Below are 23,305 nucleotides of genomic sequence, written 5' to 3'. Positions count from 1 at the left end.
TGACCCCTCCCCCCCCCCAACTGTAAAGCGCCTTGGGAACCATGAAGGTTGAAAAGCGCTATATAAGTGAGAGCCTTCATTTATTTTAGCAAACATCGAAAAGGGTGGGAAAAAAAAAATACTGGTGTTGTGTTGTGTGTTCGACCCAGCGATCATTTTAGAATCTTGTCATTTAGGTGCGAGGACTTGCTGCTTTTGTGTCAGCACATCCTCAAAACTTTTTCAATCCAACAGTCCAAACATGCTTTGAACCCATTTTCCCCCCCCCCATTCATTCAAACTATTTCATTTTTAGAAATCGCACGCTTTTTAAACTTGCAATGAACATTATTAGGGATGCAACATTTTCAGTCAGTCATTTTAGAAATCAGGAATTGTTTTCTTTTCTGGGTATGAACCTTTGGACTATGGGCTTTGTTATCCAGATTTCCTGGCTTTGTATTCCTCCGCATGTCACAGCACACTTATCACCCATATGATGCCTCTGCCCATACAGCTTATATGCTTCTTTTTTTTTTTTTTGGTTTTCTCATACCCATCATCTTTCTTTCTCTTTCTCAGCCCATTACCACATGGTTCAAGCCAAGCTGTGCTGTCTCTTTGTTTCCCCTACGCTTCGATCGATCTGACATGGCCTGGCCTCCAGCCGCATAATGGCCATCGAGATGCACAGGAACTCGGTACAAACGGACCGGCTTAAACAATACCAGCAACAATACCATCACATAAGGACAATACAGGCCAGACAGATTTCACTGAACAATGGTGAATGCTGCATGTGTGTGGTGTGACACACACACACACACACACACACACGAAGTAGGCCAAATGATGCTTTGTTCATCAGATTATGGTTATTTGCATTTCACACATCATGGATCTAATAAAAAAAACATATTTTTAAAAAAATTTAAAAAAAAAGATAATATTGGACTTTGTTACCCTTTGATGTATTTGTAATTTCAGCATCTTGACAGACAGTTGGATGAAGCTTTACAAATAAGTATCTGGCAGCTATTATACTCACAAAGAATGGTGACTATCAGGCTAAATGTGTCTGACTGACCCTGTAGTTGGCTGCTGTTGTCGCTGTTAGATGGCGAAATAGATCAGTTTCAAACTACACGCCATTTAAAGCTCTATCTTTGTGTTGCCATACCAGAACACTGAGTCATTGCCGGGAGTGTGGCGTATGTATTACCACACCTCCGATTTGTGTAATATCCTTGGATTAGTATTAAAAAACAGAAGGCACGAAGGATTGTGCAGGATTACATCACATCATGCGACATCTTCATCTGCAGACCCCGGCCAGCATCCAACTCTTTGCCAAAGGAGCGCTGCAGGAATGAGTCCTAAAACCAGGAAGTGAGTCAGCATTTTTCCTCTTCCCGCTTCCCTCGTCTGGAAGTCAGTGGGGTTTTTTGTTTTTTGTTTTTTGAATGGGTTTTTGTTTAGACACCTGAAATATTGGTCTGTGGTTAACACGAGCTTAAGAGCCATTGCAGTTTTAGCATCTCTTTGAGGGGACCAATTGATTTTTTTTTACATAATCCAACACGCAATTTAGAAGGAGACACAAGGCGCTGCAAAAGAGGTCGAACTGGTGGAAGCCGTTAAGGATACAGACATAAGTCAAGTAATTGCTGATGTATAACCTTAATACTCTCCGTTTTCTTCGCTGGGAGCGGACATATTTTGAGGAGGGGGGAACAGTTGCAAATTGTTGGTTAATTATATCAAACTCTCTTCATTTCCAAACTTGTAATCTTTGGTCCTCCACCGACGCTGGCTCAAGTGACGTCACTCGTCAGACTCCACGCAGCTCCCTCCACTTTATACAACTCCCCGAGAAAGGGCGCTTTGACGTGTAAAATCACGGCTCCCTTGGAGGAAAAGTAATCCGATATTTTCGTGTTAGGTGCCCTGAAATTTTACAGCTTGGGTTCAGTAAGGTCAACAGTTTTGTTTTGATTTTGGGGACTGAGAGGCGAAGATTCAGCAGAGCTTCCAGGATTTTGGGGCTGTTAAACGCAGCTATTGTGCTATCTTTGACCTCCCTTAAAACTATGCCTGGGCAAAAATGTATCGCACTTGTGTTAAATATCGAACTGTGCTGAGGTCTGCTGGCCAAGCTCAGTATGGTGTATCATGAAAACATACACACGTGGTCAATTATTTCTATAGCCCGATGGAGTTGTTGCAGGGATGAAGCATTTCTGTAGGCTAACCCTGAAGTTAGCATCGCCCCTGGTTCCCTCCACAAAAAGCCAATGGGATTGTTCCCTGGGATTTTGGATTATTGCGGAAAATAAGCTCTGTGGCAAAACAAAGGTTTCTGATGCTTACATGTTTTGTTCAGCGAGATAATCTTCACTAATGAACACCACTTTTATGATATTTGAAGCGTAAATGGAATCGCCAGAAGTAAAAAGCTAATGTTAGGCTATGAAGGAACTACACCACGGTCGCATTACGTCAACGTCACCACTGCTGAGCTTCACTTTTAAGAGAATATAGATAGATATAGATATATAGACAGATAGATATAGAGTACAAACACAACTAGTGAGTAGATGACTTTCCGTGTTCGGCATGAAGACGTTTAAAGTCCGCGACGACCTCTGTAGTCTCATTTAGCCGCTTGTTAGCAACCGCCTTTTTTAAGACACGTAAAAGCTTCAAGACGAGGGAACCCGGAAGTGTAAAAATGCTGACTCATTTACGGGTTTTCCTGCAGCACTCTGTATCACAAAATGAAATATGACCACAATCATATCATAATCATATTGCTGGCAAATAGGTATTGTTCTTTCAGAGAGTTGAAGACACTCTCAGTCAGGCACAGTGTCAATCAAGGAAGTGCAATTTAAGATTGTAGGGTGTGTGTGTGTGTGGGGGGGGGGGGGGGGGGGCGGGGGTTGCTCAGACAGGATTTAATCCATCACTCCAGATGACTGAGTGAAGGGGACTCACCAGGCTACATTGAGAGCACCTGGTGCGGACAGCAGTGCTCAGTTTGCTGCAGTAAAATCCCGTCATCATGGATGCGTCCGTAGGATGTTGCTCGCATTTTCGTTTGTCTTTATCAGACAGTGTCACATAATGGGCTGCATGTCATTTTAAAAGGACAAATTAAGCTACTTAATTTACCGCTTACAGCACGTGCTGCGGCAGTTGTTGCAACATACAGTACTCTGGATTGTCAGGGTCACCTGATCAATGTAACTCCAATACTCACTCTCTTTTAGCTCGGGTTTTGGTCTCCACCAACTCAAACATATCTGTCTCTTTAGCTGCTAAATTCACCAGCTTGTCTCTAACTGTGTCTGTCTGCCGTCCTGGTCCTGGTAAAGATAAAGGTTAAGAGTTTCTTAAACAGAGGAGAAAATGGCAGAAAGACAAAGAGTTGGAGAAATATTCTGCAAACGCTGAATGACAGTGAGTTCATGAAGCACTGCAGATTAGATTGTGGTCGATCTCATTGGAGATGCGCTAACATCTCCCACCAACGCTGCGACGCCAGAAATGAAAGTGCTCACAACACTAAGACATTTGGCAACTGGAAGAAGGCAACAGTGCTTCCATTGCTGTTTGCATGTTGCCTGGTTTACTTACATACATTAGGCCTATTGATTTCCCAAAGAGTGCGCATTTACTTCCTCATTTTTGTTTGATCAACCAATCACAGCTTTTAAAAGAATGTGTCATACCTGGCAACAGGGTCGACCACGCCTCCTCACTAAGGTGAAAGTTTCGGTCCCTTCCTTGCCCAGAGTATTTTGACAGTATAGTATCACAATAAGTAACAACAAACCTAGGGGCCCCCAACCTTTAGGTAATTAGGGTTGGGGTGCTACAATAAAAAACACAAAAACAAGGGCCCAGTTTGGAGTAGCAGTGCACTTAAGTAGTAGTTCACATGTACTTAAGTAACCAGGTTCCTGTCAGCGCTCCACAGTCGTCTGATTCGGTAGAAGTCACGTAAATGACAAACCCGGTTTATGTAATCGGGGTAGGGGATTAGAGAAACGCTTCCGGCCTGGCCTACACCTCGGGCTGCCAGTAACCAGCCTGTCTCTGCCGAACTCTCGGAGCCTTCAATGGAACCGTCAAGGAGCCACCCTATACCGTCCAGTGGTCCACCTTTTGAAGGAACTCGCCTGGTTATTTTCACGGGGGGGAACCATGGAGTCCCCCAGTGGTCTCCACGGCTCCACACCCCATTGGCTGTCTCAGCTGCCCAGCGTTTAATTCATTTCAGATGTAGCGAGATGACACACTTCCAGTTTCAGTGAAGCACCTGCTGCTCTGTGGACATCTGGTCCATTCACTAAACCAGGACAGCTTATTGTGGGATGTATTGGTGAAATCTTTTCCTGTTTTACACCTCAGTCGAGCTCTATCTTGCGCTATTTGCCCGTCTTCTTTTGTCCTTGTCCATGCATTTGTTGTTACTTCTAGGCTGGATTATTGCAATTCCTTATTATCAGGCTGTCCCAATAAGTCCCTGAGGACTCACCAGCTGATCCAGAATGCTGCGGCACGTGTACTGACAGGAACCAGGAAAAGAGATCATATTTCTCCTGTGTTAGCTTCTCTGCACTGGCTCCCTGTAAAATCCAGAATAGAGTTTAAAATCCTTCTCCTTACTTACAAAGCTCTCACTGGTCAGGCACCATCATATCTTCAAGAGCTCACAGTACCCTGTTACCCCACTAGAGCACTGCGCTCCCAGAATGCAGGGTTAGCTTGTGGCTCCTAGAGTCTCCAAAAGCAATCACACGTACACAGGGGTAGATTTAGACTACGTCTACACCACACCACCTAATATTTAAAAGGCTCATGTCACACAGCAGCATTTCTGGTCTAATCTAGACTAGTCGTTTCAGTAGAGACCTCTGTCCAACAGTGAAAGGCCTGAACAAAAGCAAAACAGCTAAATCTTTTCTTCTACATCCTCTTTTCAGTTGGCAAACAACAAACCATATATAAAATATACAGCTGGATAGGAAATGATATGTGCCTTTAGGCCTTGGTTTAGCTTTCGATTGTGTTGTCTGACATCGGCTTGCTCTTCACGGTAAGTCTATTCTCACCTTTTCAATTTTCCTATTTGTCTGGAGACAACAGACCTTTACAGACCTCCACCCTTTGCAGGTGTGCAGTAAGCGGGAATCCCCCCCCCCCCCCCTTTCAGTTCAGCCTTAAATACTGAAGTGGTCTGAGCAGCTTTATGTCCACACAAGTGTGAAGAAGGAGTACTGTCATACACAGCAGGTTCAAGTGTCCTCCGTGCCTGACATGAAGAGGATGGCTACCAGCTAACAGTTTAGGGTTAATACGTGACACATTTTGCAGTGATACGGTCCCATTCTGGCATTCTTTTCTTTCTTTTTTTTTGGTTATAAATACAACATCTTCGTGATGTAGATTGAAGAGAGCATTTTGAAACGTCTTGAAGATCTGTCATGGACCTACATTGTACCTGCTGCACCAATGCATCCTCCCATTGTCACCACCAGCTTCATGAGCTGAAGGGGAAGTCTGTGGATGACAGACACTGGTGAGGATCAACTCTAAATCTCATCTAACAGATGTGTGGGGGTTAATGTTTGTGGTATCTGAATATTTAACATCATTGCAAAAAAAAAGAAACAGGTCATCTGGTATATAAAGGCAAGAGGGGCATTCTGTAATGTGGCCACAGCTCCATCAAAACAAGACCTTTCACGAAATCCTGCACCTCATGATCCATCCTCAAGATGATGGAGTTTGCGCAGTTGTCACGGGTGTAGCTCCGTTGTGATAATGTGAGTTAAGTGGTTGTATGTGGGTGGAGATCTCACCCCAGTCCCACGTTCAAATCATTCGAGTACTAGATCTACCAGATCCTTAAAGTAAGAGCAAAGAGTACAACATGTACTTTTAACTGAAGGTAAAATATTTGCCCTGGCTTTCTCTGCCCACTGAAACATTTCCCTTTGAGAAACTTGAGAATGTTCAAATCAACTGCTGTCCCTCCGAAGGGAAACATGAGAGCGACGTAAACTCCGGCAGCCCCTCGGTCCCATTGACATTCCAAAGCCCTAATGATGAGTTTCAGATAGTTCCCTCCATATGTCCTGATTCTGCGGGAAACGTGTGATCTGCCCTTTATTCCTTCCTCTCGATTTTGACTGGATAAAAAGTCAGGCCCCCCTACCTCCCTCCCTGACAACTTTACAGCCCAGTGTCAGCCGGTGCGTCTCTGCCTGAGAACTGTGGGAACCAAAGGTAAGGCATTCCTCGCTGTCTGTCCATGGAAAGACACACTTCAAAGTCAATTGTATATAAATGTTATAAATATATATGTAGGATTGGTTTTTGGTGTATTCCAGTTATGTGTTTGCACGCGTAAACGTCACATCCTGGTTTCAGAAACCTGGATAAAGGGTTTTTGCATCCAAACGTCTTGGTTCTAGGCGCATGGCGGCCACTTGCGCACCTTGTTAGGTCACCAGCCAGCTGTGACAGTACGCTGTAGTTAGTGAGGTAATGGCTAACACGCTAACCAGCCAAGGACATGCAAGCGCCGTCAGTCACAATAGCCTCCTAAGCTTCTTTATTTTCTCAGTAGTAGGCCGTTTTTCTTCCCCCTGTGTTTTTTGTCCTCAGGATTGTTCATCACTTGGTTCAATATAGAGATTTGGAAGAGGGGGGGAAAAAAAGCTAAGCCGCTTAGGGGACAATAACTCCACACAGGTTATTTAAAACACCATGGAGGTTCAATAAAACGGTGACAACGCGGCTATAAGCTCCAATAACTTCCTCCATTTCGAACTCGGTTCTCAGTTCCCCCAAAGTCAGCACTGTCGAGACAGCCTGCTATTGGTCAGTGGCCCAAATTTGTGGATCAAAGTCCACCAAAGTTGAACACTTCACCCCCACTGATTGCAGCAATACCATTGGAATGAATTTGTTTAAAAACCCTTATCCCAGATTTTGAGAAACCTGGATATAACCAAGCAAGAGCGTTTTGAACCAGTATACTGAGAGGTGGAAACACCTGATCCAGTTTCTCGGATCTCCGTCTGCCGTGCTCATCTCGAGTTACGCGGCAAGTTATGGGGTCAAACGCAAGACGGGATGATCCTATATGATTGCGTGGTATAGCACCAATATTAGATTACTTTCCACGGGTAACAATGAGCCGTACAATATGTTACAATATTGATCTGAGGTGTGTGAACAGTTGCATGGAACTATATCAAGGGGAGGGGGGGGGTATCAGTGGAACAGTTCAGGCAATTTATTCCATTACTCTTTGTTACGGCTGCATGCTGTTTCCCTGCGTTGGTTCCCGTTTCCTCTTCTGCCCAGGTGTTGTACATCGTCATTACCCAATGAGGTGCACCTGGCCTGGGCATGGAAGTACTTAACAGATCCCAAGCCAGCATCAGAAGGGGAGAGGCTTCTGGCACGGGGACTGATAGACTTGCCGCCTCTCAGCCTGGGGTTTTTTTTTTTTCTTTTTCTGTGCCTTACGGTTGTCTTGCTTTAGTGTTTCGGTCGCATATGTCTTTGTGTTCATAAATGGTGGTTTGTGAGTTTTTCCGAAGTCCCATTTGGTCCCATTTGAGAATACATAATTTCAAAAGTCCCACTCGACTTTTATGGGTCTTTGAGAGCCAACACTGATACTGATATACAGGGAGTATAACCGAAGATATCGCATTCAAGTCAAGCTGCGATCAAACTCTGCGCGGGGCCCATAGGTGTGGTCGCTTGGCAGGTGCAACACTTTTTTTGAACAGCGGTGAGGGAGGAGAGGGAACCTTTTTTTTTTTTTGTAAGAAAATTCAGGGGAAGAGAGGGAGATGAAACAGAGGGGGGGGTGGGGGGGAGACCCACAGGTTCCAGGCAGCTGGTGTAATTACAGAGCGGCGAGCGCACAGGGAGAATAAAGGGAGAGGAAAGACAAAAAAGAAGTTGTGGAAGTTGTAGTGCTGTTCTCCACCTCTTCCCTGCCTCTGTTCAGCCCTCAGCACCTGTCTGCCAGCTGGACAAACCTTCACTGGAAAGTTTTCCCACTTCACCTGAACAAGTTTGCTCCCATCGTAATATATTTCGACCGTCGGCGGCGACATTCTCTGAGAACCCTCCTTGTCACTGATCTTACACTTTATACTATCAAATGTCATTTTATTTTTGGTCTCACTCTGGAGGAGTAATCAATTGTGGATTCCATGGCAGCTTTTTAACGGACCATGCCTTTTTGTTTTCTTAACTACACGTAGTTACCTTTTTAGCCTTTGATTTCAACTCAGCTCGCTATTGTGACCAACTTGCCGAGACTTGAACAGTCAGCGGAGCTATATTGTGTGTCTGAACAGTCAGTTGGAAAAAACGTACCCAAAAAAAAAAAAAAAAAGAAAAATGTGGCTGAGCTCTAATTCATTCACTTGTGCCTCAGCAATCAGGGCCGGCAGTCCTCTCCAGTTCCCTTTTTTTTTTTTTTTAGATTTAAATCCTTCTCACGTTTGGTGTAATTAGCAAACTAAAAACACTGTTTAACAATCATTTGAAATAACTGCATTTAGTCATAAACCAAAGTATTGGACACGTTTTAAAAATTGACTAGATGATGTTACTGGATCAACAGACAGTCATCCCTGGAAACTCCAACACAGCAGCACGGCCTGGGTCTCATGAGTGTCCCTGCACCCATCCTGCACCTCTCACCCTAGGCTGCTATAGGCCTACAGACTGCTGGGGGGGGGGGGGTACTTCCCATGATGCACTGAGCTTTCCTCCTCTCCCTCTCCATCTTTACACATTTGCGTCCCTCCAATGCATGTTACTAACTTTATATCTTCCCCAGAGATTCTTTCGTGCTTCCTCGTCTCGCAGGTTCCTGTGGATCTGGTACGCCTGGCTGCTGCACGCCATGGGCCTGCTTGACTCTCATCGCTACAATTACTATTATTAGTCATATTTCCATTTTTATTATAGTTGCTATGGCTATTACTGGCGCTGCTATACATCTCTGTCTGTCTGTGTCTCTCATGGTGGGAACCGTTGGGTCTCTGTAATGACATTATAAAGAGTCGGTCTAGACCTGCTCTATTTGTAAAGTGTCATGAGATGACTTTGTTGTTGTGATTTGTCGCTATATAAATACAATTGAATTGAACTGAATTCTGGAAAAGAAGTCCAGTCCAGAGTTTGGTTCCAGACCCAGTGCTATGCTCCACCTCCCACACTAGCTCTGGTTCCTTCCCCGCCCCGTCCCCAGAACCAGTCTGTGAAGCAAGGAGTCCCCACCCCTCGGTCCCCGTTTTTGCCTGTCGCCTGGCTGACGATTAACCCTAACCCCCCATGGCTATTCCTCTGCGTGGTGACCTCGGGCGGCGTGTTTTTCTTTTAGGCTGTGCCTGGCCCAGCCACCCGATGCTTCCTGGCGAGCTCCCCTTCCAGGTCTGGCTCTAAGATCAGGTACTTCTTTCTAAGATCACTGTAATAAACGTTTTATCTTTATCTCTTATGCACAAAGAAAATACGACCACTGTGAAAGAGCAAATTTTAAGTTGAGATATTTTTCTGATCAATCTATGAAAAACATTTTCCTCTCCTGAAGTGGCTAAAAAAAACTCTTAAAAATGACCAACAGTCTCTCCCTATATGTTAATTCTACCTGCACGGATGAATAAATGAAAATCCACCAAAACAAAAAAGTCCCAATGTCGCTGTCTGACAGTCAATGTTTGGGCACTGTGGGAATATTATAGAATATATTATATATTATATATTATAGAACAAGCTCACAGCTTGTAGGCGCAGTGATTTCCTAAAACATTTGGACACTGTAGTTTTTTAATAAATGTTGCTGAAACAGGAGGAAATAGTGCATTTGTTGGGGACTATTTTCAGCGGTGGATGAATCCACATTTGGAGCTCTAGCGATTTTCTTTTGGTGCAGCAGGACGGTGTGTGTGGGATTGAGTCAAAATAAACTACAGTGTGTGTGTTCATGGTAATGAAGGGACATCAGTGATGTATGTTTAATAGTTTCCGGACAACAGTGGAGCTCTGTGGCACAGAGGAAGAAGATATATCAGTACACACAATACTTGCTAGCAGGATACATTGAATGTTGGTTAGGGTCTTTTCGAATGGAAGACAGGACATGGCATATGTATCTGACAAAGGAAATGAGTAGTATGTAAACATATATTTTGTAGGAGACATGGTTGCAATGGTCGCATGAACCTTGTTCCTAATGAATCCAACTGTTGCCCCAGGCAGGGACTGTCACATGGCTGACAACAGGATGCAATACATTCTGTAGCAGACTTAAACAATACAATATGTTGTATGGATAGAAGGTACCCGGATCATGTAACGGCATCAAATGCGAAGACAATAGAAGTAAAAGTTTTGGTTATTTTAGTAGAAAGCAGAAATGGCCTTTAGCTTTGGTGTTCCAAACACACAATAGACCGAACAGAAGAACCACAGAAAGCTAATGCTGTGTGTCTTTGTAGGTGCTGTGGACTGTGCACACAGAGCTGTGGCCCGGGGGGGGGGGGGGGATCACCGGAGAGCCACGTTACAACTGCTGGACACCAGCAGGATGGATTCACAATGTCGTTGGGAAATTCCCTCTCGCCTGACAGAAGAAGACAGAGAGCTGCCAGTAGCCTGGGGGTGAGAGAAGAGGAAGCAAGAGGGTTGCTGGTTCAAATGCCTGGGAAAGTCTCTGCAGAAGGAAGTGAATGGTGGGGGGGGGGTTAAGAAGTAACAAATCACTTACGAGGTGGGATCAAAGGTGTCGAGGGAGCAGCAGACAGCGCAGAGGGCAAAATTCAAATGAATGAAGTGTGACCTGGAAGAGGTGGGGAAGCACGGCGACCAGTCAAACTGGAAACACCTGAGGTCAACATGGCCTCCTTTTTAAAGAGCTACACTTCTAACAGTTAGACACACCGCTGTTGGTCTGAAACCTTAGTGTTGTCACTTTTTTAAATATATTTTGTAACATGTAAGCGTCGCCTGTGAGTTAAGTCGTTTCAACTCTTAGATAAAAGCGAGCAACATTTAATATTTTCTGATTTTATGTGCTAAATGGAGTGTAAATACACAGAGGTCTGGTGGTGGTTGGGTTTGTGTGAGCAAACTGTTCATGGAATTTGAAAGATGTGGTCAGTGAATGCACGATGGTGTGAAAGCGATGAAAAGTGATCCACGTTGATTTCTGTGCCACTGTGCTGCTTTAGTGAAGAGTTGAAAAAGTGTCCTCTGCGTAAAAGAAATTGTAAAAAATAAAAACCTGGAATAACACCTTTGTCCCACGACGATGCTCATTGGTTTGTCTGCCAGCAACACCTTTTGACTTGTCAGGGCATAAAAAGCAGACACAGCTCCTGTCTAAATATATTGCAATTACTTTGTTCTACCGTTAGATGTCACCTGCACACCAAAAATTGTGCTAGTCCGAACATCAGACACGTATTAGGGTATTTAAAAACTTCTCTCCATTGACGGTGTCAGCAGTGGCTCGTTGGTCTAGGGGTATGATTCTCGCTTTGGGTGCGAGAGGTCCCGGGTTCAAATCCCGGACGAGCCCAATTTTTTAATAGCGTGTGTGTGTGTAAATTAAATGGTCAATTGGAAAGAAGATATTGGAAAAAAGAATTGACCAACAATAAACTGCCTTGTGTATTCATTTTACAATGTCCTATTTATCTATTCAACATCGAACACTTTGGTTCTCCATACTGGTAATCCTACTGGGACAAATACCACGACGACGACTGATCTCAACACTGCTACAGCCATTTCAACTAATACTGCTGACAGCTACAACAAGTGTTAACTACACCTGCACCTACTGCTGCTGGCACTGCTTCTGCTGCAGACATCTATAGGATTAATTGCAGCTGCATTCCATTTAGATTTGCCATTTCTGGGATTGTGCACACTGCTTTTCGGCCATGATTTACCGTCTCTAATGTAACACCAACACCTGTGTTTCTCCTGCAATGACAAGCCAGCATGTCTACTGTGATTACTACTGATGTTCTAATTATTGCTGTCAGAGCTCAGTTCATTAACACACACACACACACACACACACATTCCTTAAAATAGAACCTTTATTATATAAAAATGCTTTTGATACAAAAAAAATGTAAATTACACAAAGCATTTTTAGCTGAGACAACAAATACAGGGTTTTAAGGAGTTTTACTAACACAGTGGTTCGAGGCGTGGGGCCTACAGCCCTCAATATATAAACGGGTTGTGCCACTCAAGAGTTCCCACTGACACATACAGACGCTGCCTCGGCGGTGTTGTCTGGAAATCCACCTCCAGCTGTGATGCGGTAGGAGACGGGTCAATCAGGCAACAGCGACGAGCTCACCGCAAGTTCCAGAAGTTCCACACCTCCACAAGTGCCGGTATACTTTTCAATCAGGGATGTTCTCTAACCTGGCGAGCGCAGATGACCCTCTCCTTGGCGCTCAGTGAATTCACCCTCTGCTCGGTGCTGCTCTCTTAACCTGTCTTTAAAGCTTCGGCCAACACTATCACAACGACATAAGATATTCCCGCGGACACTATACATTACTGTCATTACGAAGAAGGCCGCAAAGCCAGCTTAGAGGAAGCTCGGCTTGCTCTCTTTTGTCTAAAAGATAAGGAAGTCTGTGCTAGAACTCTGTCTGACTGATTTGAACTTTTGTGAGCGTGACCTACAGTTGATTTTAAACAGCTGTAACTCCACAGCCCAGGTTTAAAAGCCAAAACATTCTCAGTCTTTTTCTTCAAAAAAAAACAAAACAAAAAACCCCACTAATTCATAGATGTCTTTTCTTTTTGTAAGTGCATAAAATCTCTTCCCACGCTTCGCCGCCAGGTCCTGTGTTGATAATATTGTAATGCGATAACAATAAGTGCTGGATGAACCCTGAAAAGACAGTTTGTCTCCACACAGCAGGGTGGAAAATAATAAGGTCCAGCAGGGACAGTACCTGAAGGAAAACCCCCTGCACCGCTACACATATTGAACTTGTGCCCCCTAGAGGCTACAATGTTCAGTACACCCCCACGATCCTGATACTGAACAGAACATGATGATGATTTTTTGTAAGGAACCAAAGGTAGAGTTTGTCCCAAGAGTTGATATTGTGAAGATTACCTAAACACTTAAACCACCTGGAGTTTGAATGTAGTCTAAGTCTGTACTATTCCATTGCAAACAGTAGTGCTTTGTATTTTTCTAGAGAAAATGAGGCACTGTGTCCTCTGGACGTTGCGGCAAGACACCACGAGTGTGTGGAGATCCGTTTCATTCTCCCTTTTCTGCAAGACAATTTCATGTGGGAAAGCGTTCAAACAGCCACAGCAGGGTTCACTAGTCCGGTTCACTATACTGGAGGTGAGCAACATACACGACTCAAGGCCTCAGTATGCTTCAAACCAAGTGCTAGTCGGATGACAACCTCCCGTCTCCCCCTTTTCAAGCCCACTCTGCGCAGCGAATGGCCTGGTGTGTGGAGGTAGTGATAGTAGACAGGGTCGAGGCCACAAAAACACACACACACACACAAAAAGACAAGAGTTCTTGGAGAGGGGGGGGGGGGGGGGGTGATTCATCTGAAGCATACCGAGACCATCAGTTCATTTCTGGAACAGCTTTTTAATAAAAAAAATAATAAAAAAATGTCTCAGGGGGAACTCTTTCAACCTTTCACTTTTCTATTTCCAAAAGAGAACTCCTTCAAACCGAACATGGACCGACCGACATGGAAACACACATAATGATCTAACGCACAAACAGAAATACGTAGAACAAATAAAAAATAAAAAAAAGTCGCTATAAGAATAATTTGTTATGAACTGTAGGATAGCTTCATGATCTATTGTCAGTATGAGAAGTGGTCATTTTGGGCTTCCCGTGTAATCATTAAGTCATAGTATGTACACAATAGCAGCAAACATACTTTTGGTAAATGGGGTGATGGGGGTAAAAGTAAATGCGACAGAAGAGGGAGGCGCTTGCTTCTCACGACTCAAATCATTGACTTCATTACAAATATGTACAATAGCTTTTACATGTTGATGCTCATTTGGTATGTTGTTGTCGCGTGGCGATTCACGGGATTCAAAAAACAAAACAAAAAAAAGGGAGATTTGTCACTGTCTCTTTGCTGATTGGGGAAAGCCCCCCCCCCCCCCCCCTCCCACCATGTTCAACTACAAAAAAAGAAAAAAAGGTTGAAATTTGAGGGACACCATTTAAAACAATGTACAAAAGATTTCACACTTTGATCTTGGCCCTATTCCATCCATCCATCCGTCTGCACATTCACTCAAGTCATCAGCTATGAATTTATTCTAAGCTCCTACATCAAGCCAAGCATTCACATTCAGGCGTACGTCCACTCATCTATCTGTCTGTCCCTCTGGTTTCTTGTGGAGCGGTGGATCAGCCAGCGTGAAAATAATAATAATAGTAAAATAATTCCTCTCTCATTTATTTGTGTTCATATTATTATTTTTTTTTTAACACTATGTACAGTCCTGCCACTGGTCTGCCAACAAGGGGGCACTGTGAGGAAGGAGAAGACAAATAAATGGTGAAGCTGGCGGGGGAGGGGGTGTCCATGCCTTGGCTTCAGTCTTAGAGTTCAGGGGGTGGGGGGGCTCATATTCGGACAAATGGAAGTCTTGAAATTTCGTGGCCCAGCAAAGGAAGTGTTCTTCTTTTTATGGAATGAAAATGGAAGAGGGAGCTGCTGTGGCCTGCAGCGAGGCGCGGAGTGGATGGGAGGGGGGGAGGCTCCTCAAACCTTCAACCTGCCACGCGTGAGTGAATGTTAAGAGCAGGGACACACGGAAGACAGACATGTAGAACTGATCAGATGAGGGTCACCCTGAGGGCTCCAGGACGACTGGAATGGTGAAATGACCACTGTGGGACGTGGGGACCCTTGAGCAAGGCACTTGAGCCTAACCAGCTGATATAAAGCAGCAAGTGTGAGCCGATCAGGGCTTTGGAAGTTGGCGTGCGAGTTCTTTCCCTGGTAAAGTATGGCCCAGACGAGGCCAGTTCTCGTAGCAAAGTGGACTTCATCCCTTTCCTTCCTCATGGGGCTCCTTGGGGCTGTTGGAGGGTCACGAGGAGTCGGTGCAGGGCGAGGGAGGCGGGGGGCACAGGTGGAAGTAGGAGCGCTCAGTGGAAGGGGACGGGGGGCAGCTCTCCTCAGCCGACAGGTACTGAGAGCGGGGCGTGGGGGGCGGAGGGTAGGGGTCCGAGTCTGAGTTAAGGTCCATGTAGTACTTGTTGTGTTTGCCGTGGCTGCCGTGGCCCGCGGCCTTCCAGCGGCCCGCAGACGAAACCAGCCCAGCCGGCGGGCGGTGGGGGGTGTAGTCGCTGTCGCAGACGTCAGTGCTGCAGGGAGTAGTGGGTGGTGCGGCGCCGCGGACAGGGTGGTAGGGTCTGAACGGGGAAGGAGACACGGAGTTAGTTTAGATCAGGGTTCAGGTCCAAATGTGGATTCATCCGCCGCTGAAAATAGTCCCCAACGAATGCACTATTTCATCCTGTTTGCGTAAAGTTTAATCAAAAACCACCAGGTATGTCTAGCTGTTTTATGAAATTACTGAGATGTGTGAAGTTTTCTTTAAGATTTACATCTTCAGTAGGAACCAACGGGCTTGGAGCAGAGAGCCACTTCTTAAGATAAGAGTTGTTACAGCTTTTTATGACTGTACCATTCCATCAAATGTAAATATTCCACAGGTTTGTGCATCGTTTTAGACACAAAATTCACATGTCACATGTCTGGGTTGTCTTGGGATCTCCACCAGAATTTAAAATGAAAGTTCTGTGGAATTGAGCGAAGCTTGACGGTACAGCAGGAGCCTGCAGTGTGGAGTAAGTAAACTAACTATAGAGTTGTTGCAGGGATGACGTATTTCTGTAGGCTAACCCTGAAGTTAGCATCGCCCTGGTTCCCTCCACAAAAAGCCAATGAGATTGTTCCGTGGGATTTTGGATTATTGCAGAAAATAAACTCTGTGGCAAAACAAAAGTTTATGATACTCACACGTTTTGTTCAGCAAGATAATCTCCACTAATGAACACCACTTGTATGATTTTTGAAGCGTAAATGGAATCGCCAGAAGTAAAAAGCTAATGTTCATCACCGCCACTAAGCTTCACTTTTAAGAGAATATAGATATATATATATATATATAGACAGATAGATGTAGAGTATAAACACAACGAGGCTGTAAAGGCGGACTAGTGAGTAGATGACTTTCCGTGTTTCGGCATGAAGACGTTTAATGTCCGCGACGACCTCTGTAGTCTCATTTAGCCGCTTGTTAGCAACCACCTCAGTCATATTTTATGTCGTAGAACAAAACGTGTAAATCTCTTAAGCTTGTGTTAACCACAGACCTTATTTCAAGCATCTAACCAAAAATCCACTGACTTCCAGACGAGGGGGAACTCATTTCCGGGTTTCAGGACGCATTCCTGCAGCACTCTATAGAGACAATCCTCGATGCAGCTGCATCTTCGCCAAACGTTTGCTGGTGAGACGGATGTGGTCTCTCTGTGTGTTTACCTGTATGATCTGGTGGTGGATGGACTGTTGGAGGAGTAGAAGATCTCTGTGTTGTAGAGAGAGCGGTCAGTCGCCGGGGACGGAGGAGGGTTCAGGATCTGCAGACGGGAATATATCCGTGTGTTATTGGACTGTTGAGAGGGAAAAAAAGCTAACAGTGTGTAACGTGTGTGTGTGTGTGTGTGTGTGTGTGTGTGTGTGTGTGTGTGTGTGGACCTGAGGGTAGAAGGCTCCCTTGGTAGATGATGAGCTGCTGGATGATGCTCCAGTCACGTGGTTCCTGTCATAGAGAGGAGCTCCGCTGCTGCTGCTGCCCATTAGGCTGACCGAGCTCATCATGGACTTCCCACAGGAAATACCTGCACACAGCAGTTTGACACTTCTCAAATCCCAGTACATATGAGCGACGTTGTACGTACAGCGCCACTGCTGCTGTGTGTCCCGATCTTACCTTGGAAGGTGCCATGCTGGGAGCTGCTGGGGGCGATGAAATTGAGGGGCACGTGGGGCGTGCCGCTGATGTACTCGTGAGGAAACGTCCCACTGGGGCCCTTGTAGCGTCGACACACCACGCGCTGGCAGACAAAATAAGCTCCCCCGATCACAAAGACTAGCAGGATGATGGCAATGACCGGGCCGATGGTGTTAGGCCCGGTGTTAGGGATGCCACTGGAGGGAGGGGACACGTACTCTACGCATGGAAAAGACCAGAAGGACGCAGGGTTCAAGAGAAACTTAACCAGAAACAAGACACGTGTGCATGTATTTCAATAGTTCTTACCACAGGCGAGCTCGTCTGATCCGTCGGGACAGTCCGAGTAATTGTCACACTGCTGTTTCTTAGTGATACACTGGTTGTCACCACAGCGGAACTGATTGGGGGGGCAGATGGCTGGAGGACGGCAAGAAACAAGAGTATAAGGCACGCAAAGATGGAAGAGATCCTGGTCAGTTTCTTACTGCATTTGTACGGCAACACGCTAGCTCAATCTGATCCAACAACATCCAAGAAGCATTCAGACCCTCTGAGTCCACAATCCACAAAACAAAGTACTTATTAGCCCGGGCAGGATGGCCAATCAGTTTTATATTATTGAATTATTGTTACTGATACTCCCTGTTTCACTGTGTTCAAGTGTTTGGCGAGTCTGCAAGTTTAAACCTACTTTCACAGTCCTGCTCGTCAGAGTGATCGGCGCAGTCGGGTTCACCGTTGCAGCGCCTTTGAGCGTCGATGCAGCCTCCTTTGTCGCACTGGAACTGGAAGGCCGAGCAGACGGGGCAGTTCTCCTCGTCGCTGCTGTCGTCGCACTCGGGGAAGCCGTCACAACGCCAGGCCATGGGAATGCAGTCGATCTCCCCCGTGGAGCAGGTGAACTGCTCTGTGGAGCAGGTGGGTGGCTCTGAGGGAGGAGGCGACACGTGAACATTGAATTTCGAGGCCACAGTGGGTGGGAGTTGAACGACGGCAGGGAGGGGACAGGAAGGACTGTAGGTAGGGTTGTTAACATAAACTGCAGAAGCTAGCATGGCTAGCATGCTAGGGTCAATAATCACCCCGTCGGTGTGGTTTTGTGTTGTGCTTACCTCCGCAGTGCAGCAGGTCCTGCAGTAACACCAGATGCATGGGACAGGAGCAGCGGGGCGTGCCGTCACCCTTAGCGATGCAGATGTGAGAACAGCCCCCGTTGTCGCGGGAACAAGGGTGGGACGCTAAAAGAGGAGAAAGTCACTCAAAGCCTCAATACGACCCGATATATATACGCCTGTTGCCATGAACTACTCAATATATTATCACATTTATTATTATATTATCAGTGACTAATCCCGAGAGCCAGAGGACGTGGGCCCGTACCGAACTCCTGTGGATCCATCTCTTCCACGGCGTGGATGGAGGTCAGGTAGGAGATCCGTCCCTGTATGCGCGTGCGTCCGTCTCCGCTCATTTTGTCGACCCTCTCTATCATCTGCTGCTGCCGGTCGATCCAGTACAGATGATCTCCCAGAACCGTCAGCCCCATTGGCTGGAGGATGTTGGAATCCTGGAGGACGATGCGATTGGCTCCTGGGGGGGGGGGGGGGGGGGGGGGTGGAATGGGAATGATGTCATATTGAATATGAAAATAGTAAATCACGGCCAATTCTGTTTTTTCCCGAAGCTGATAAAGATAACGACGTTTGAAAGTTTAACAAAACCCAAAATGATATATTGACTGCTCCTAAATGAACAAATATTTTGGATAATGATCCCTCAATTGAGCATTCTTTTAAAGAATTTAAAGAAGAACTTGTCAGTGCTCTCTGGCGGACAACGATAATGAAAACAATAGGGTCCTGCAGGGATGACGTATGAGTGAATGAGTCCTGGGTTTTTGGCTAGATGTCTGAAATAAGATCTGTGGTTAACAGAAGCTCAGGAGTTGTTCTACGTCATAAAATACATCAGTAGATACCCCGCTTGCGACGCTAACTTCCGGGTTTGCCTACATAAATATGTCATCCCTACAGCACAGCACTCTCTCAGGTGGGACTCTTGTTGGCATGAATGAAATCTCTTTTGCTCCAAGAACACTGTGAGGGGGGGAAATGCTTTTTATACTGATAACGAGAAGAATCTCATCTTTTTCACAGCGTTTCGAGGTTTATTCAACTCGTTTTATTTTCTTTGACGACTGACATAATACATTTATTTCAGTGACGGTGTGCATTTCACCCTCTGCCATGTTTCACCTTGTGCCGCTGCAGCTTTGACGCTAACCTGATGGCGCTCAGTTCAGACTTGTGACAGTGCTTCTATCACTTCTTGTCATTTATGTGTATATATATATATCATGCATTTCTGGTATAGAACTACCAGACGTTCTACTCTTCAAAATGAGCAATAATATACTTGGTAACTAACCCGTCAGGTCGCTGCTCTCGATGCGCTTGAGGTCGGCGTCGACCCAGAACAGTTTTCCCAGTTTGTTGTCCAGAGCCAGAGCTACCGGTCTGATGAGACCAGTGGTGAACAGAGACTCTCTCTCCGTCCCATCCAGGCTGGCTCCTTCGATCTTAGCCGAGCGCTCCTGCACTGTGGTGAAGTACATGTACCTACAGATGGGGGGGGGGGGGGGGGGACATTTATTCAGGACATTTCTATTGCCCTAGTAACTTCACAGTATCTTAATGTAACCAAGCATTTTAGCCAGCCACAAAAAAAACGCAAATGAGCCCACCCTTTCTCAGCGTTGACCACGATGGCCCGCGGCTTGTCGGTGTCGTCCTTCAGAACCACGCCCACGGTGTGTCCGTCCATCCTCTGGACGTTGACGGTGTTGGTCGTCTCGCAGGTCCAGTAAATGTGGCGGCTGTAGGGGTCCAGGCTCAGGTCGTGAAGCTGGTTGTCCGCCGGCTGGACGCTGCTGCTCACTATCATGGAGGACTGGAGGCAAAACACAGCAAAAGGGTCAAAAGTGCAACATTTGACTCCCTGTCTCACTACCACAGTAGATCTATCTGCGCCTGGCTGCAGTGTGCAGGGTTAGAATAATCCTCATGGCTGATATTAGTCTTTGGGATACTTCAATTACTGGCCAGAAGTATCTAACTACAGTTGTGTCCAAATTTAAGGGGTTTCAGGGGTTTTAAGACCAATTCATCTGTCCCATTGTAAAGGCTCCACATGTTACATTTTTGTGTAAACGTTGAAGTTTGTCCACTCGCAGTGCCGAGGAAGCCTAGCTCACCAACGCAGCTACATGCATCATTAAGGAGCGGCTTGTTTGCTGTGAGACTTGTTTTGGGAGGCCGTCTCTCTCCATGTGGTCATTTATGAAGCACTTCAGTTTCAAGGTCCTAACTCCTGAACTAGAAGGTACATAACACAGCCTTTGAAAGAATATTTTTTAAAAATATTTCTCTGTAACCAGTTGCCAAATTCTTTGACATAAAACATTTAACTCTAAAGTCTTAAAGTCACTGTGCAGCGGCAGCAAAATCTAGACGGCGTTTTCATTTCATTTCGGTCACAGATGGGTAAACATTCATCCTTGATTTTGTTTTGTTTTTTAATTTCAGAAATCAGTGTGGTTGTATCAGATCCAAATAATAGAGTAAAAAGGCAGGATCGACCTGTATAGGTATGTTTCCACGATAGGAGAAACATCTCAAGATATAACATGTTAGCATCCGCTACCTCCTGTTAGCATCCATACAGGTCTCATGTGTGTGTCTGAGTTTTACCATGGCCCCGTTGTCTCTGGCCCTGCGTATGTTCTGCCGTCCATCCAACCAGTAGACCAGCCGGTCCAGCGGGTCGTAGCTGACGGCTCGCACGTTCCTCAGGACGTGGATGGGCAGGATGATGTCGGGGCTCTGCTCTCCCAAAACCATCCTGCTGATGCTGGCCTTCTGACTGAAGAGCAGGAAACTAGAGGGAGCTGCAGACAGGGAGGATGGTGGGGGGGGGGGGGGGGGGGGGGGGAGAATGAAGAGAGGGAGTGAACACGCTGAATGGACACAGCGTTCTCTCTCTGCCTGTTTTGCTCAATGCGTGTTGTGAAATACAAAGGCAAACACGCAGGGTCAAAAACCCAGAACGCCAAGCCTCGACACACACACACACACACACACACACACACACCATCCCATCAGAACAGCTGAAATTGCTCTGAATGATGGTCCCAAAAGCTGAGGAAAAAACTAAAGCATGTTGGATGAACTTTGGTTAATCCTTCCCTTTTTCCATCAGTCATTTCTGTCCCGCTTGTTCCTTGACTCCCTAAACTAAAGCAGGGAAACCAGGGAAACAGGGGCCACGTCCATCGAAGGGCAAACGCACAATCACTCACGCACATGCACACGTTTCCACCCATCTCACTGTGGATGTTTTCAAAACGAGTGGCCTTCCCGTTCCCACACATGCTTGCGTTTCTCTGTTTCTCTGGGAATCCCGGCAGCTCCGTACTTACAGCTGCAGTTCCGTCCGTCGTGGTTCAAAGTGTAGTGGGAGGCGCAGCGGCACTGGGCCCCAGCAGGCGTGGCCAGGCAAAGGTGGGCACAGTTGCCGTTGTTGTGGGAGCACTCGTTGGTGCCCTCCTGGCGGGAGGAGTGGAACACCAGGATGTCCAGCATCAGCTCTAGCTGGCCCTGAGAGTGACACAGTGACGTCGGAGTGAGTAAAGCTCAGCATCTTATGGATATTTGAAGTCAAATCTTTTCAGAGATCGAATGAAACTGTTACCATACCTGCAGCACCACAGTGCGGTTGAGTCCGCTGCGTTTGTCTGCCCGCTCAATGCTGCGCAGGTTGAAATCTGTCCAGTAGATGAAATCCCGGTACTGAGTCAGACCGAAGGGGTGGGGGAGGTCGTCTACTATGATCTCCCTCTGAAGGCCTGCAGAAGATATGACAACATCTATACACCTGCAATGCCTTCATCCAATTTGTATCCAGCTACATGTAGACTGGGTGTGTGTACATCGTCAGAATTGAGGCCTGCAATTAATGTGCGAGTGTCAAAGCGTCATAAGAATAACCAGGAGCGCACAAAGGTGTGTTCAAAGCCAGTCGCGGAGTGATCAAGGGTTCAAGACGTCACAGCATAAAAAAAGAGTCACATTGTGCAGGCTTCAAACTACGTGCTAGTTCTTGTTTGATGTTGACAGACCAAGTAAAAAAAACGGAGATAGGACGACGTACATTTGATTTTACCTTTCATATGTTATGTTGGCAGCCTGTGTTTACATTTGCAACCTTTAAAAAATGCTTCATTGACCATGTTTGTGGTTTTGACAGTAAGATTTTTGTATGTGTTTTGTGTGTTTTTGGGGTCCAATATGCTGATACAGTATGCCAAAGTGAAAAAATAAAATTGTCAGGTCATGCAGGTGATGTTGTGCTGAAGAAAAGACCAAACACTGGCATGGTAAACATTTTTTAGTGTGGTGTAAAAGGTGAAAATAGCCCAAAACCTCTAAGGGTTTTGGTGTTATTGCTCATGCATGGTAACGGCCTGGTTGACAGAGTGTTGTGTTGCGTGTGTGTCCAAACCTTGCATGTTGGTGCTTTCGATCATGCATGTGTCCAGGTCGGTCCAGTACAGTCGATGGTCTACGTAGTCAATGGTCAGCCCGTTGGCCCGGCCCACTTTATCCACAAGGGTCGTGATGGTGCTGCCATCCATGTAGGCTCTAGCTATACGGGGCCGACCGCCCCACTCTGTCCAGTACATGTAGCTGCGGAGACAGAGCGGATACACGGTTATGAAAGAGTTACGGTGGTTTAGGTACAATCTGTTTTTATTGTCTCCATTAATGTGTCAGCGTGCGATCGTAAAATGACATCAGATGCCTCCGGGCAGGCGTGTGGACAGCTCTGGGCCCTGACATCATCGAGACATCACCTCAAGTGAGGGACTGACGCGCTGGCACAGGTATTTAACGCTCATACAAACACACACACACACACATGAACGGTGATAATGTCGACCTTCTTAACAAACAGGTTGAATAGCATCATCCCTCTCGCAGCTGGAGGTTATGGGTGGAAAAGAGGTGGGACGCTGGCTGTGCCTGCATACCAACACCATGACATCGCTACATGAAGTCATTGGCATCATCACAACCCTCGAAAGCTCCACAAACTGTTCTTATCTACCGTTCAGCCACGTTAAGAGCATGTAAAAATATATATATGAGGG

At 46.0% G+C, this 23,305-nt stretch overlaps 1 protein-coding gene and 1 non-coding gene across 4 annotated transcripts in view; one reads left to right on the top strand and one right to left on the bottom strand.

The window, feature by feature from the left end:
- Positions 1 to 11,536: 11,536 nt before the first annotated feature.
- Positions 11,537 to 11,608, top strand: trnap-ugg (transfer RNA proline (anticodon UGG)). Its single transcript has one exon. It is a non-coding gene; the product is annotated as a tRNA-Pro (tRNA).
- A 2,642-nt stretch (positions 11,609 to 14,250) lies between these two features.
- lrp5 (low density lipoprotein receptor-related protein 5) overlaps positions 14,251 to 23,305 on the bottom strand; it is a 62,146-nt gene continuing 53,091 nt past the window's right edge. For 2 of the 3 annotated variants that reach the window (XM_070908142.1, XM_070908143.1), the window contains 14 exons: positions 22,657 to 22,841; positions 21,852 to 22,000; positions 21,575 to 21,752; positions 20,847 to 21,043; positions 19,841 to 20,046; positions 19,525 to 19,715; positions 18,478 to 18,687; positions 18,210 to 18,335; positions 17,789 to 18,025; positions 17,404 to 17,514; positions 17,074 to 17,313; positions 16,839 to 16,981; positions 16,623 to 16,720; positions 14,251 to 15,487 (listed from right to left, as the gene is read on the bottom strand). In XM_070908142.1, the coding sequence (XP_070764243.1) occupies positions 15,163 to 15,487; positions 16,623 to 16,720; positions 16,839 to 16,981; positions 17,074 to 17,313; positions 17,404 to 17,514; positions 17,789 to 18,025; positions 18,210 to 18,335; positions 18,478 to 18,687; positions 19,525 to 19,715; positions 19,841 to 20,046; positions 20,847 to 21,043; positions 21,575 to 21,752; positions 21,852 to 22,000; positions 22,657 to 22,841 (2,596 nt within the window). In that variant the 3' untranslated portion in view covers positions 14,251 to 15,162. The remainder of the gene's footprint in view (positions 15,488 to 16,622; positions 16,721 to 16,838; positions 16,982 to 17,073; positions 17,314 to 17,403; positions 17,515 to 17,788; positions 18,026 to 18,209; positions 18,336 to 18,477; positions 18,688 to 19,524; positions 19,716 to 19,840; positions 20,047 to 20,846; positions 21,044 to 21,574; positions 21,753 to 21,851; positions 22,001 to 22,656; positions 22,842 to 23,305) is intronic. The other variant, XM_070908144.1, reaches the window with a different exon arrangement.

The sequence above is a fragment of the Enoplosus armatus genome, chromosome 6 (assembly GCF_043641665.1).
Source record: "Enoplosus armatus isolate fEnoArm2 chromosome 6, fEnoArm2.hap1, whole genome shotgun sequence".
NCBI lineage: Eukaryota > Metazoa > Chordata > Actinopteri > Centrarchiformes > Enoplosidae > Enoplosus > Enoplosus armatus.
Note: the sequence above shows the minus strand (reverse complement) of the source record. Positions and strands in the feature narration are given on the sequence as shown.